General features: G+C 45.8%; 1 protein-coding gene and 1 long non-coding RNA gene across 3 annotated transcripts in view; one reads left to right on the plus strand and one right to left on the minus strand.

Moving 5' to 3' along the window:
* Window positions 1-12,880, plus strand: part of MEF2B (myocyte enhancer factor 2B) — a 38,232-nt gene that overhangs the window by 23,828 nt on the left and 1,524 nt on the right. The window contains exon 8 of the mRNA XM_081896018.1: window positions 588-696. Within this exon, the coding sequence (XP_081752144.1) occupies window positions 588-696 (109 nt within the window). The remainder of the gene's footprint in view (window positions 1-587; window positions 697-12,880) is intronic.
* LOC309361030 lies at window positions 4,161-5,814 on the minus strand. 2 transcript variants are annotated; one of them, XR_014164313.1, is made up of 4 exons: window positions 5,154-5,814; window positions 4,799-4,842; window positions 4,589-4,665; window positions 4,161-4,468 (listed from the first exon to the last, which is right to left on the minus strand). It is a non-coding gene; the product is annotated as an uncharacterized lncRNA (long non-coding RNA). The 2 variants fall into 2 exon arrangements; XR_014164314.1 differs by having other exon boundaries at window positions 4,161-4,665.

Here is a 12,880-nt window from a genome sequence, read left to right on the forward strand (position 1 = left end):
ACCCCCCACTCAGCTCTTAGTCTTAATTCCCCTCATTTACTGACGCACACCCACCAAACCCCAAAGTCAGTTGCCCTGTTGTTATCTTTTCATTCAGCAGCCTAACAGCCCAGGATAGAAGCTGTTCTTTACCCTGTTGGTGCGACTAATCCTGCTTCTCTATCTTCTGCCCGAGGGCAGGAGATCAAGAAAGTGCCGGCCAGGGTGTGAATCATCCCTGAGAATTTTCCTCACTCTCCTGAGGCAACGTTCTTCTGCGATGTCATCCATCGGATTCACGGGACAGCCCATAATATCTTCTGCTGTATTCACCACCCTCTGTAGGCACTTCCTATCGGTTGATGTCAAACCAGAGTACCACACCATCATGCAGTATGAAAGGACATAGAAGGAGATCATCAAATGTTGATTGACATCGTTCTGGTGGTCTTAAGGAGAGAAAAGCAGCCCGCAGCCCAAAATGTTATCCCCTCTGCTAGCCCACAGGAGGTTTCATGTCCCAGCTGAGATCACAGTTGCTTCCCTCCCGTCTCCAGAGACCCTCAAATCCTGACCGTCTTCTTCTTTCCCCAACATCTGTCCTGCAGAGTTTGCCCCGGGTGATGGACCTTCTTCGCACTCCTTCGGCCTGCAGGCGGGCGCAGTGTCCACTTGGCCGCACCGAGAGATGTCTGTTGCCTCCCACCCAGCGCTGGGGTAAGAGAGAACTGGGGACGGGGGGGGGGGGGGTCCTCAGCCTGGGAGAAAGGGCCTAGGCAGCGACCTCCAACCTCCAAACATGCCTGGCAGTGCGAGTGTGTGTAACAGAGATACCCATATAAGCCGTGGGGTTGTAGTCTGCTGAAGAGTAATTTACTTCATTAATTGAAGATATTTATACATACTGCTACTCATAACAAGAAATCAGAGTGCTGCCCTCGGCGATATGTTTTTAAATTTCCTTTTTGTAACGTATATAAAGCAGAGAGAAGGATGACAACAGCAAACAAAAATCAAGAGGGTGAAGGCAAAACTGTAAAATAGGCACGCAGGATGAGCACTGTTGTGTGTGTACGTTATAGTAGCAATGTCCGAGTAAAGGATATTAGTGTTGACTGATCATAGAATTATCAAGTTGGAAGGGACCCCCAGGGGCCATCTAGTCCAACCCCACTAGGCTCTGATGACCATTGGGTCATAAGAGGGCACACAACTGTTTGTATGTTTCTCCTCCTATTTACTGTTAATGAGATGGGAGCAGTGTTCATTTGAGTTATGCTGTCCTGGTCAATGGATGTTCAGCCAGCCTAGGTCAGAAACAAGGAGGTGTACAAGTGGGACCTGCAAGTAAACGTTGCAGGGTGCTGTTCAGGGTGCCAGCCAGCCATGCTTTTCCTCTAGGATAATTCCTCCATGGTATTTCGTTGTGCCAAGCCACCCCCACCCTAACAGATGCTCAGTGTTCTGTAGTAGCTGCATTGGGCTTTTGCGAGAAAAGGGCTTTGTTTTTTTACTTCTACAGACCCCAAGACTGCTCGATACCTCTGTGTTTTGGTGTTGCATTGGTTTGATGTTAGTGTATAGGATTACAGTATTTATCCTTTGAAAGCATGGTCCAGGTACTCTCCATCACTGGCGGAGGAAGGGGGTGGGGTGGGGGCGGTCTGCCCTGGGTGCCATCAATGAATGGGGTGACAAAATGCAACTTGACGCTGCCTGTGGAACCAATCAGAGTTGAGTTGCATCGTGACGGGTCCCCTTCCCAGTGATTGGCCAGGCTCCCCCTGCCCGTCCAGTCCATGTCCCGCCCTTGGAGGGACCCTGCCTCGCCTTATGAACAGTAGTATCCAAGGCACTCTCTGCAAAACCAAATAAACAGAAATCTTATAAATCTATGAAAGTCACAAAGTGTTGGACGTCATAAAAAACAAAGCTTTACGGCTTGTTTTCACCAGAACAGAATCTGACCCATTGCTTCTTTCAGAGACTTGTATCGTCTACAAAGACTTTCTGAGACTTATTATAAGACTTACGTTTATTAGGTTCTCTGTTTTCAAGAGAATCCACCAAGAGTGCACCTTTTGGGACTTTCATAGATTTAGAAGATTTGGTTTTGCACAGAGTGCATATTTCACATATTACATATTGTTCAATGTTCTGTATATATATATATATATATATATATATATATATATATATATATAGTTTATATTGACATTGCATTGTTGTATTTGGTCATTGTGTTGCCTTGGATATTACTGATGATTGTTTGCAACACGGGGGTTTAATTCTTTGGTTACTTATTGCCTCATGAGCAGCAGCACATCTTCAAGCGCAGCCACACACACAAACACACACACACACACACACACTGGGGGGGAGACATTCCGGCGCCCCCCCCCCCGGTGATTCCCAAGCCTTCCCCAAGCCGTCGGGGTAAGGGGGGGGAGCTGTGCTTCTTTGACTCATGGTCTAGTTGTACATTTTCCAAGAAAAAAACTTTTCAGAAATTCACCGAAGTTTCCAGGTGGAATATTTCCCATAGGAGAAACAGATACAGAGTTATCAGCACGACTTGCTTTTTTTCCCTTTTTCTTTATTTTTTTCGGTTCTAGCAGACATGTTTACACAAAATTCTCCTTTTAAGTTAGTGATTCATACTTCCTGCAATAAACTATTTTAAGGAGCCGCTTTGGCAAAGAATGGAATGCAACAACCAATAATAATAATAAAAACAAAGCCAAATATATACCACAATCACAGCTGATTTTCAAACCAACACATTTCACCAAAACTGGGGGATGAAAAGGAAAAGGAAAAAAATCCACCAAGCCGTCATTTTCTCAGTGCTTCAAAAAGTGACCTATCTTCACCATCCCTTTTCAAGTCTGTGCAGGTGCCAGAACGAGTTGTCTTGCTAGAGAACAGAGAGCCAGATTTACATGCTCCGCAGCCCCTGGATCGAGGACTCTAATGTCTTGAAGTCCCAGATGGCCATTGCTCCATCAATACCAGTGGTGCAGAACTGGCGGCAATCTCGTTTGTCCACCTCATAAATAGACACTTGGGTGAGGCTGTTGTGATACAGCGTCTCCAGAGTAGTGTTGAGATCTCCGTAGTGGCTCTCTTGTCCATGTTGCGGAAACGTTCCATGGCCGAAATATTGTGTTGTATGCTCTGCTTGGGAATGTCCAGCTTGGAGACAAAGGTGCGGGTACCACGGTCGTCACAGTTGAAGAGCATCGGGCAGCAATCATGGCCAGCGGGGGCAACCACACTGTTCTCCGAGACGAACAACACACTCAGCAATGGGAGGGATTCTGTTTTCAGTTGCAAGATCACCATGTTTTGGGAGGCATCTGCAACCGACACAGTGCTATCATGGCTGACCCCAGGCCAGGCGGTTGCCACTGGCGGAAAAACTGACGCTGTGGACCCAACCACCATTTCCTGCGCCACCAAATTCAGCCATCAACTGCCCAAAGGGCATTTTGGATCCCCAGGGTGTGCTGGCTGGTTTCTCATCCACTTCCTTAATGTAAGCTGAAAACACTTTGCCTTTGAAGTCACAGGATCCAGCTGCAAGCAAAACATTGTTGGGGTGCCAATCCAGGACAGTGGAGTGAATGGGCTTCTTAATGTGCTTGCTCACCCACCAGTCATTTTCAGACTCAAAGTAGCACACAGAGATGAGTCAAGCGCCACTTCCAAGAGCAAATTTGTTCTCCAAAGGAGACCACTTCACAAAGGCGGCTGCTCGGTTGATCCTCAGAATCACCAGTGTTGGCTTCCACACTCCGTCCTTCTGACTCGGGACGTAAGCGTTGCACCACAAGTGACAATGCGGTCGCTCTTGGGGGCCCAGTCAGTGTCTGTGATGTGTCCATTGTGCTCTTTGAGCTCATGAGCTTTCACCCACTGGCTCCCACTCTTCTTATAGATGTGAACTTTATGATTATTAGGGCTAACGGCAATCTTAGTTCGGTCCCTGTTCCAGGTGTGACAGGTTCTTGGGTCTAGTAAGAACTGGTGTAGAGACAGTCTGAACAAGGAATGATCTTAAAGCGTCAAGAGCGATGAAGCGTCCGGGTCTGAGGAAAGCGGCGGGGTGCGGGGATCCAGGCTGAACCTTCTCCTCGCTGCAAGCCCCAGTCTGGGGCAGAAGGGAGCATTTCCTCCTACCTGATCTTATTAACTGCCCCACCCTGAACTCCTCCATATGGGCATCTGGGCTCCGCCCCAACCGGCCTGGCACAGAGGCAGCAGCCAAAGTCTCCCCCGGCTCCGGAATCACCCTTGAGGTGTTTTTGATGGGGGGAAACCTTGACTGCTGCTTCTGTGCCAAGTACGGCCGGGAAGGAGCCATGCCCATACGGAGAACCGACGTAGGGTGAGGCAGGCGAGGATCAGGCACTGGGAACCGCCGCGATGGTCTGTCATTTTTGATCCCGGGAGCAGGTGCTGGAGCCTCATCCCTGGAGGCATGGTCCTGTGGAGGAAGCAGAAAACATCTGATGAGAAGGGGCTGGGGCGGATGAAAAACTACTGCCCCATTTTTTATGACCCCCCAAAAGAAGTTCCACAAGGACCCTTCCTTCTGTCCCAGTACCTGATGTTTGCCACATTCGCCACGTCCCTCCAGGGATTTCGCCAGCACGAAGTAGACGTTCGGGAAAGGCTCCCTCCCTGCAAAGGAAATGGAGGAATCAGCAAGCGCCTGGATCCCAGATGATAGCACCAGTCTGGCGCATGAGGGAGGGGGGACACGGGAAGGAAACATTCCTAAAATATGGGGCACTCTGTTGGCATTTCCACTTACCTGAAGTGGGAGCCTTTCCCCCCTCGTACTGGCGGGCCTCTCGCCTAAGGAAGAAACAAGTTCTGTTAGTCTGATTGCTTGGAGGAGTTGGAACCAAATAAATATACAGATGATAATATTCATTATTATCACCTCTATATTTAGACATGTTGATGGACAAATTTTGGAGTCGGTTTTGTGCCCCATCCCTCACCTGCGCCCCTGGCGGGACTTCACCACCCCCTAGCTAGGGCCCTGCCTGGACCACAGAGAAACCCTCTCCATAAAACTATAGGGATCTCTAAATCAGGCCTTCCTCCTCCACCCCCAAGATCACTGGGAAACACTTCCCCTGCCACACAAGGTCACAACATACCTCCAGATTTTGCTGGGTTTCCCTGCACCGCTGGGCTGCTGCTGGTTCCCCAAACCACGGCCCTGCAAAGAAGGACATTGTACTCTCTAGGGGGGCAGAACAAGCACCCCTGCCAGGCTGCCCATGCCCACGTCACCACAGGCTGCCTAACTGCTCCTGCCTGACCCCTGGCTTGGAAGGAGGGGGGCGAGGGGCTGGGGTGAGATGGGATTGCAACCCCCAACCCAGCCCTGTTTCATGCAGGTCAGCGCCATGACCTCCCTGCACATGTGGGGAATGGATTCCCCATGGAATTAACTTACCACAATCTCCAGTGGTTGATTCATCCTTTGCCTCCTTCATAGTTTGGCGTCTCAGGAGCCTTTTATGTCCTAGGAGGCAGAAAGGAAAATAAAAAACAGAGGAAGAGGTTACAGGTGGGAAATGTCCGGGAATCCCAAAGTCTAAATTCAGAGACCTAGGCTCAGGATCCAGCCTGGACCTCAACCTTTCCCTGTTCCCTCCCTGTGTCCTATTAAAGATTGTAAGCCCCTCGGGGCAGGACTGTTTCGATGAAGGGTCATGTGCAGTGATGGCGCAAATAAATAATTCGGAAGTAATTTCACCAGGCTCCTGCCCCATGCAAGCTGAAGCCTGCTAGGCGCCTTTCCTGAATACTCCAAATCGTCCACATCCTACCATTTCTTTCTTTCTGGGGTTTAGAGGTGTCCCCTACAAGTTCAGAACAGTCTTTTGCCAATGCATGATAATAGAGTGAATAAGTTTGGAATAGAGTAGTTGCTTTGGGCTCCTTCATGGATCACTGCCTTGCCATGGCGAAGGGGCTTGAATAACTCAGAGAAGCTATGAGCCATGCCATGCAGGGCCACCCAAGATGGACAGGTCATAGTGGAGAGTTTTGACCAAACGTGATCCACCTGGAGCAGGAACCGGCAAGCCACTCCAGTATCCCTGCCAAGAAAACTCCATGGACAAAGACAACAGGCATATAAAAGTTATGACGCTGGAAGATGAGCCCCTCAGGTCGGAAGGCGTCCAACATGCTACTGAGGAAGAGTGGAGGACAAGGACAAGTGGATTCAGAGCTGATGAAGCGGCTGGGCCAAAGCCGAAAGGACACTCAGTTGCGGATATGCCTGGAAGCGAAAGGAAAGTCCAATGCTGTAAAGAAAAATATTGCATAGGAACCTGGAATGTAAGAACCATGAACCTGGGTAAGTTGGATGTGGTCAAAAATGAGATGGCAGGAATAAATATTGACATCCTGGGCATCAATGAACTAAAATGGACGGGAATGGGTGAATTCAGTTCGGATGACCATTATATCTACTACTGTGGGCAAGAATCCCGTAAAAGAAATGGAGTGGCCCTCATAGTCAACAAAAGAGTGGCGAAAGCTGTACTGGGATGCAGTTTCAAAAATGATGGAATGATCTCGATACGAATCCAAGGCAGACCTTTTAACATCACAGTAATCCAAGTTTATGCACCAACTACTGGCGCTGAAGAAACTGAAATTGACCAATTCTCTGAAGACTTACAACACCTTATAGAAGTAACACCAAAGAAGGATGTTCTTCTCATTATAGGGGATTGGAATGCTAAAGTAGGGAATCAAGAGATAAAAGGAACAACTGGCAAGCTTGGCCTTGGAGTTCAAAATGAAGCAGGGCAAAGGCTAATAGAGTTCTGCCAAGAGAACAAGCTGGTCATCACAAACACGCTTTTCCAACAACACAAGAGACGACTCTACACATGGACCTCACCAGATGGGCAGCATCGAAATCAGATTGATTATATTCTCTGCAGCCAAAGATGGAGAAGCTCTATACAGTCAGCAAAAACAAGACCTGGAGCTGACTGTGGCTCAGATCATCAGCTTCTTATAGCAAAATTTAAGCTTAAACTGAAGAAAGCAGGAAAAACCACTGGGCCGGTAAGATACAATCTAAATCAAATCCCTTATGAATACACAGTGGAAGTGAGGAACAGAAGCCCCAGATCTTCCAGTTTAGACATCAGACGTTGTGGTAGAATGGTATTAAATGCCGAACTGAAATCTAAAAAAAAGCAGTCTGGCATAACCCCCCCGCTGCTCCAAATGTGCAAGAACGCTTAATTTTTATAGATGCGGAGAAGGCCTTTGACAATATATCCTGGAAGTTTATGAAAGGGAATTTAAAAGAAATGGGAGTGGGCCGGGGGTTTGAGAATGGGATTGATGCAATATATTCAGAACAAAAGGCTAAACTGATAGTTAACAATGTGGTTACAGAAGAGTTTAAAATTGAAAAAGGAACACGACAAGGCTGTCCGATTTCCCCGTTATTATTTATTTCGGTCCTGGAGGTGCTCTTGAACACGATTAGAGGGGACAGGTTGGTGGAAGGGATACAGGTCGGAGCGAAACAATATAAACTTAAAGCGTTTGCAGATGACTTAGTTCTGACATTACAGGAGCCAGAATCTAGTACGAAAAGAGTACTACAACTAATCCAAGATTTTGGTCGGGTGGCGGGATTTAAACTAAATAAGCAAAAAACCAAGGTGTTGGGAAAAAACTTGACAGATATTGAGTCGGAACGGTTTCAGAGAGAGACAGAGTTAACTGTGGTTAAGAAAGTTAAATACCTAGGGGTAAACATAACAGCAAAGAATTTGAGTCTGTTTAAAGATAATTATGAAAAATGTTGGTCTGAAATTAAGAGAGACTTGGATAGCTGGTCAAAATTGAAACTTTCATTGTTAGGTCGAATAGCTGCTATTAAGATGAATGTATTGCCAAAAATGTTATTTTTGTTTCAGACATTGCAGATTGTAGATAAAACGGAGTGCTTCCGGAAGTGGCAGAAAGATATCTCCAAATTTGTCTGGCAGGGCAAAAAGCCCAGAATTAAGTTTAAGATATTAACGGACGCAAAAGAAAGAGGGGGCTTTGCCCTGCCAGACTTAAAGTTGTACTATGAAGCCGCAGCTTTCTGCTGGCTAAAAGACTGGCTACTTCTGGAGGACACGGATGTGCTGGATTTGGAAGGTTTTAACAATGCATTTGGATGGCATGCATATTTATGGTACGACAAGGTTAAGATCAACAAGGTCTTTAAGAACCATATTGTCAGAAAAGCAATATTTAATGTCTGGACAAGATACAAAGACTTATTAGAAAATAAAACACCGAGGTGGCTGTCACCTTTGGAGGCTAAGGCCCGAAAAAGACCCAATATGGAGGCCAATTGGCCAAAATATTGGGAAATACTAGAAAGGGATGGAGACAATTGGAAACTGCAGAGTTTAGAGAAAATGAAAGATAAAGTGCGAGACTGGTTACACTATGCTCAGATTAAGGAAGTGTTTAAGATTGATAAAAAGTTAGGATTCCAGGTGGAGAAATCGAAACTGGAAACAGAACTGCTAGAACCTAAGACCAAGGTACTTTCAAAAATGTATAACTTGCTGCTGAAATGGAACACACAAGACGAATTGGTTAAATCGGCTATGATAAAGTGGGCCCAGGATATTGGGCACAACATTATGTTTGAGGACTGGGAAAGGTTATGGACCACCGGGCTGAACTTCACAGCATGTAATGCTCTGAAGGAAAATGTAATGAAAATGATATATAGATGGTACATGACCCCAGTGAAATTGGCTAAAATATACCATTCGTCTGATAACAAATGTTGGAAATGTAAGGAAAATGAAGGAACATTCTTTCACCTCTGGTGGACCTGCCCTAAAGTGAAGGCCTTTTGGGAAATGATATACAATGAGTTAAAAAAGGTATTTAAGTATACCTTCACCAAGAAACCAGAGGCCTTCCTTCTGGGCATGGTCGGCCAGAACGTGTTAAAGAAGGACAGAACATTTTTTATGTACGCTACAACGGCGGCAAGGATACTTATTGCTAAGAGCTGGAAAACCCAAGATCTACCCACACTGGAAGAATGGCAGATGCAGCTGATGGACTATATGCAACTGGCTGAGATGACTGGCAGAATCCGCGACCTGGGAGAGGAGAGGGTTGAAGAAGACTGGAAGAAATTTAAGATCTATTTACAAAAGCACTGTAATTTGGTTGAATCCTAACAAGGAAGCCAGAGCAGAAATAACTGTCTACCATTAAATTATAATTTTTTATTTGAGCTTAACCTAAATATTGCACTTAAGAGCATAAACAAGATGATAATTTGCTTGGAAAAATTCGTTTTTAATGATGAAAGTGGAAGCGGGAGACGTGAGGGAGTCCACAATAGAATGAAAGGATGTTATGAAACCTATTCTGTTTGTTAAATATGTATCTGTAAAAAATCTTAATAAAAATTTTTATAAAAAAAAAACAAATGTGCAAGAACGGCATGGAGGGCAATCGCCACAGCGTCCTCTGTCGATCTTTTCGTTTTATAAGCAAATTGGAATGTGTCCAGTCCCACTGGTAGGCAGGCAATGACATAATTTCGTACCAGCTTTTCAAAGCACTTCATGATTCCACTGCTAATAACAAGGCCAGTGGAAGTGATGATATTCCAGCTGAACTATTTAAAATTTTAAAAGAAGCTTCTGTTAAGGTGCTACACTCAATATGACAGCAAGTTTGGAAAACTTAGCAGTGGCCAGAGGATTGGAGAAGATCAGTCTACATCCCAATCCCAAAGAAGGGCAGTGCCAAAGAATGCTCCAACTACCGCACAATTGCACTCATTTCACACGCTAGCAAGGTTATGCTTAAAATTCTACAAGGAAGGCTTAAGGAGTATGTGGACTGAGAACTCCCAGAAGTGCAAGCTGGATTTCGAAGGGGCAGAGGAACCTGAGACCAGAGATATGCAGATGGCAAAAAGTGAGGAGGAATTAAAGAACCTTTTAATGAAGGTGAAAGAGGAGAGTGCAAAATATGGTCTGAAGCTCAACATCAAAAAAACTAAGATCCTGGCCACTGGTCCCATCACCTCCTGGCAAATAGAAGGAGAAGAAATGGAGGCAGTGAGAGATTTTACTTTCTTGGGCTCCATGATCACTGAAGATGGTGACAGCAGTCACGAAATTAAAAGACGCCTGCTTCTTGGGAGAAAAGCAATGACAAACCCGAACAGCATCTTAAAAAACAGAGACATCACCTTGCCAACAAAGGTCTGTATAGTTAAAGATATGGTTTTTCCAGTATTTATGTATGGAAGTGAGAGCTGGACCATAACGAAGGCTGACCATAAGAGAGCTGGACCATAAAGAAGCTGAAAAATGGATGCTTTTGAATTCTGTTGGCTGGAGGAGACTCTTGAGAGTCCCATGGACTGCAAGAAGATCAAATCTCTCCATTCTGAAGGAAAGCAGCCCTGAGTGCTCACTGGAAGGACAGATCCTGAAGCTGAGGCTCCAGTACTTTGGCCACCTCATGAGAAGAGAAGACTCCTTGGAAAAGACCCTGATTCTGGGAAAGATGGAGGGCGCAAGGAGAAGTAGACAACGGAGGACGAGATGGTGGGACAGTGTTCTCGAAGCTACCAGCATGAGTTTGACCAAACTGCGGGAGGCAGTGGAAGACAGGAGTGCCTGGTGTGCTCTGGTCCAGGGGGTCACCAAGAGTCGGACACGACTAAATGACTAAACAACAACAAGTTGCTTTGGGAGACAATAATCAGGCATAGCCCAGTTCTGTGAAGCTTGGAGGGGTGTGTGAGGCATCTGGGCTTTAGCAGTACAGTGGTACCTTGGGTTAAGAACTTAATTCGTTCTGGAGGTCCGTTCTTAACCTGAAACTGTTCTTAACCTGAGGTACCACTTTAGCTAATGGGGCCTCCCGCTGTAGCCGTGCCACCGTTGCGCAATTTCTGTCCTTATCCTGAAGCATCCTGAAGCAAAGTTCTTAACCTGAGGTACCATTTCTGTAGAAGCCAAGCCCTGAATAAAGCGAATCCTCCTGCCGCCACATCCTGACAGCAATGGCGGATGTTCTGCTGCTTCTCAGTCCAGCTCAGCTCAGCTCCACACCCCCCCCCTCGTGCCCCCTTCTAGAACCCACCGCTCTCAACCGACTCTCCCCTGCCCCCCTTCAAACTCCCTTTCCAAGCCTCCTTCCATCTTCCGTCTCCACCAGAATTCCACTCTCTCTCTTCCCCCTCCCTGCCTGCTTGACATTCCCATTGGAACTGTAATAGCATCACCTCCATTGCCATATTGCAGAAAAGGGGAAGAGGGGGCTGATGGGGAAATGTCCGGGAATCCCAAAGTCTAAACTCAGACAAAGGACAGTTGACAAAGGACAGCTGAACATATAAAGGGCCCCATTACCTTCAGGAGCTTAGGGTCTCATCAAACCTAAATCCGGCCCTGCGTCGGATGTTCAGCTTCCAATGAACGTTCACAAACGACTAAACAACAACATATATAAAGGTAAAGGTAAAGGTACCCCTGCCCGTACGGGCCAGTCTTGACATACTCTGGGGTTGTGCGCCCATCTCACTCAAGAGGCCAGGGGCCAGGGCTGTCCGGAGACACTTCCGGGTCACGTGGCCAGCGTGACAAAGCTGCATCTGGCGAGCCAGAGCCGCACACGGAAACGCCATTTACCTTCCCGCTGGTAAGCGGTCCCTATTTATCTACTTGCACCCAAGGGTGCTTTCGAACTGCTAGGTTGGCAGGCGCTGGGACCAAGCAGTGGGAGCGCACCCCGCCACAGGGATTCGAACCGCCGACCTTTCGGTCGGAAAGTCCTAGGTGCTGAGGCTTTAACCCACAGTGCCACCTGCGTCCCACAACATACATACACACACACACACATATATATATATATATATATATATATATATATATATATATATATACATATATATATATACACACACACACACACACACACACACACACACACACAAAGAGAGAGATGGAGGAGGGAGATAACTACAGTGGTACCTTGCAAGACGAAATTAATTCGTTCTGCAAGTTTTTTCGTCTTGCGAATTTTTCGTCTTGCGAAGCACGGATTCCACCCAAAATCCAAAAACCCCCAAAAAGTTTTAAAAGTTTAACTTACCAAATGGCTGCAAAAGAAGTTTTGGAAAAGCTTCAAAAATCACCAAAGTCTTCAAAAACCTAAAAAAGGCTCAAAAAAGGAAACAAACTTGCAAGACGTTTTCGTCTTGCAAAGCAACTCAAAAAACGAAAAACTCTTTCGTCTTGCGAGTTTTTCGTCTTACGAGGCATTCGTCTTGCGAGGTACCACTGTATAAATAGCAAGAGACTTATTTATTTATTTATTTTCAGGTTTATACATTTCAATAGTTTTACAGTCATTTTAACATTTCAAAACTTGACTTCCTTCCCCCTCTTTCTGCCGTTCCTTAAATTTACTTTTTTAATATTTCCTGCACATCCAAATTAACTTAAATTTGTTTGTTTATTCATCTACTTTAAATATACACTCCTATGAAACTGCAGGTTGTTACAATAACCCTGCCCATGTTCTTATCTGTTTGCAATTTGTTTGTAAATATTCAATAAACAGAGGCAACTTATATGACAAGAGATGGAAGTTTAAAAATGAAATGAAATAAAATAACCCATAAGATTAGGCGCATAAAATAAGCACAGTTACATATGGGTTACTATTCAGCAGAGTTCCAGATTTGCGAGGCTTGCGGCAAACGTTGTCTTGAGAAACGATGCTCAAGATATGTCAGAAAGGAAAGCCCAGCCGTGTGAAAAGTGCCTGGAGGTTCTAGCCATGTTGAAAT

The sequence above is a fragment of the Podarcis melisellensis genome, assembly GCF_964234715.1.
Source record: "Podarcis melisellensis genome assembly, chromosome: 18".
Lineage (NCBI taxonomy): Eukaryota > Metazoa > Chordata > Lepidosauria > Squamata > Lacertidae > Podarcis > Podarcis melisellensis.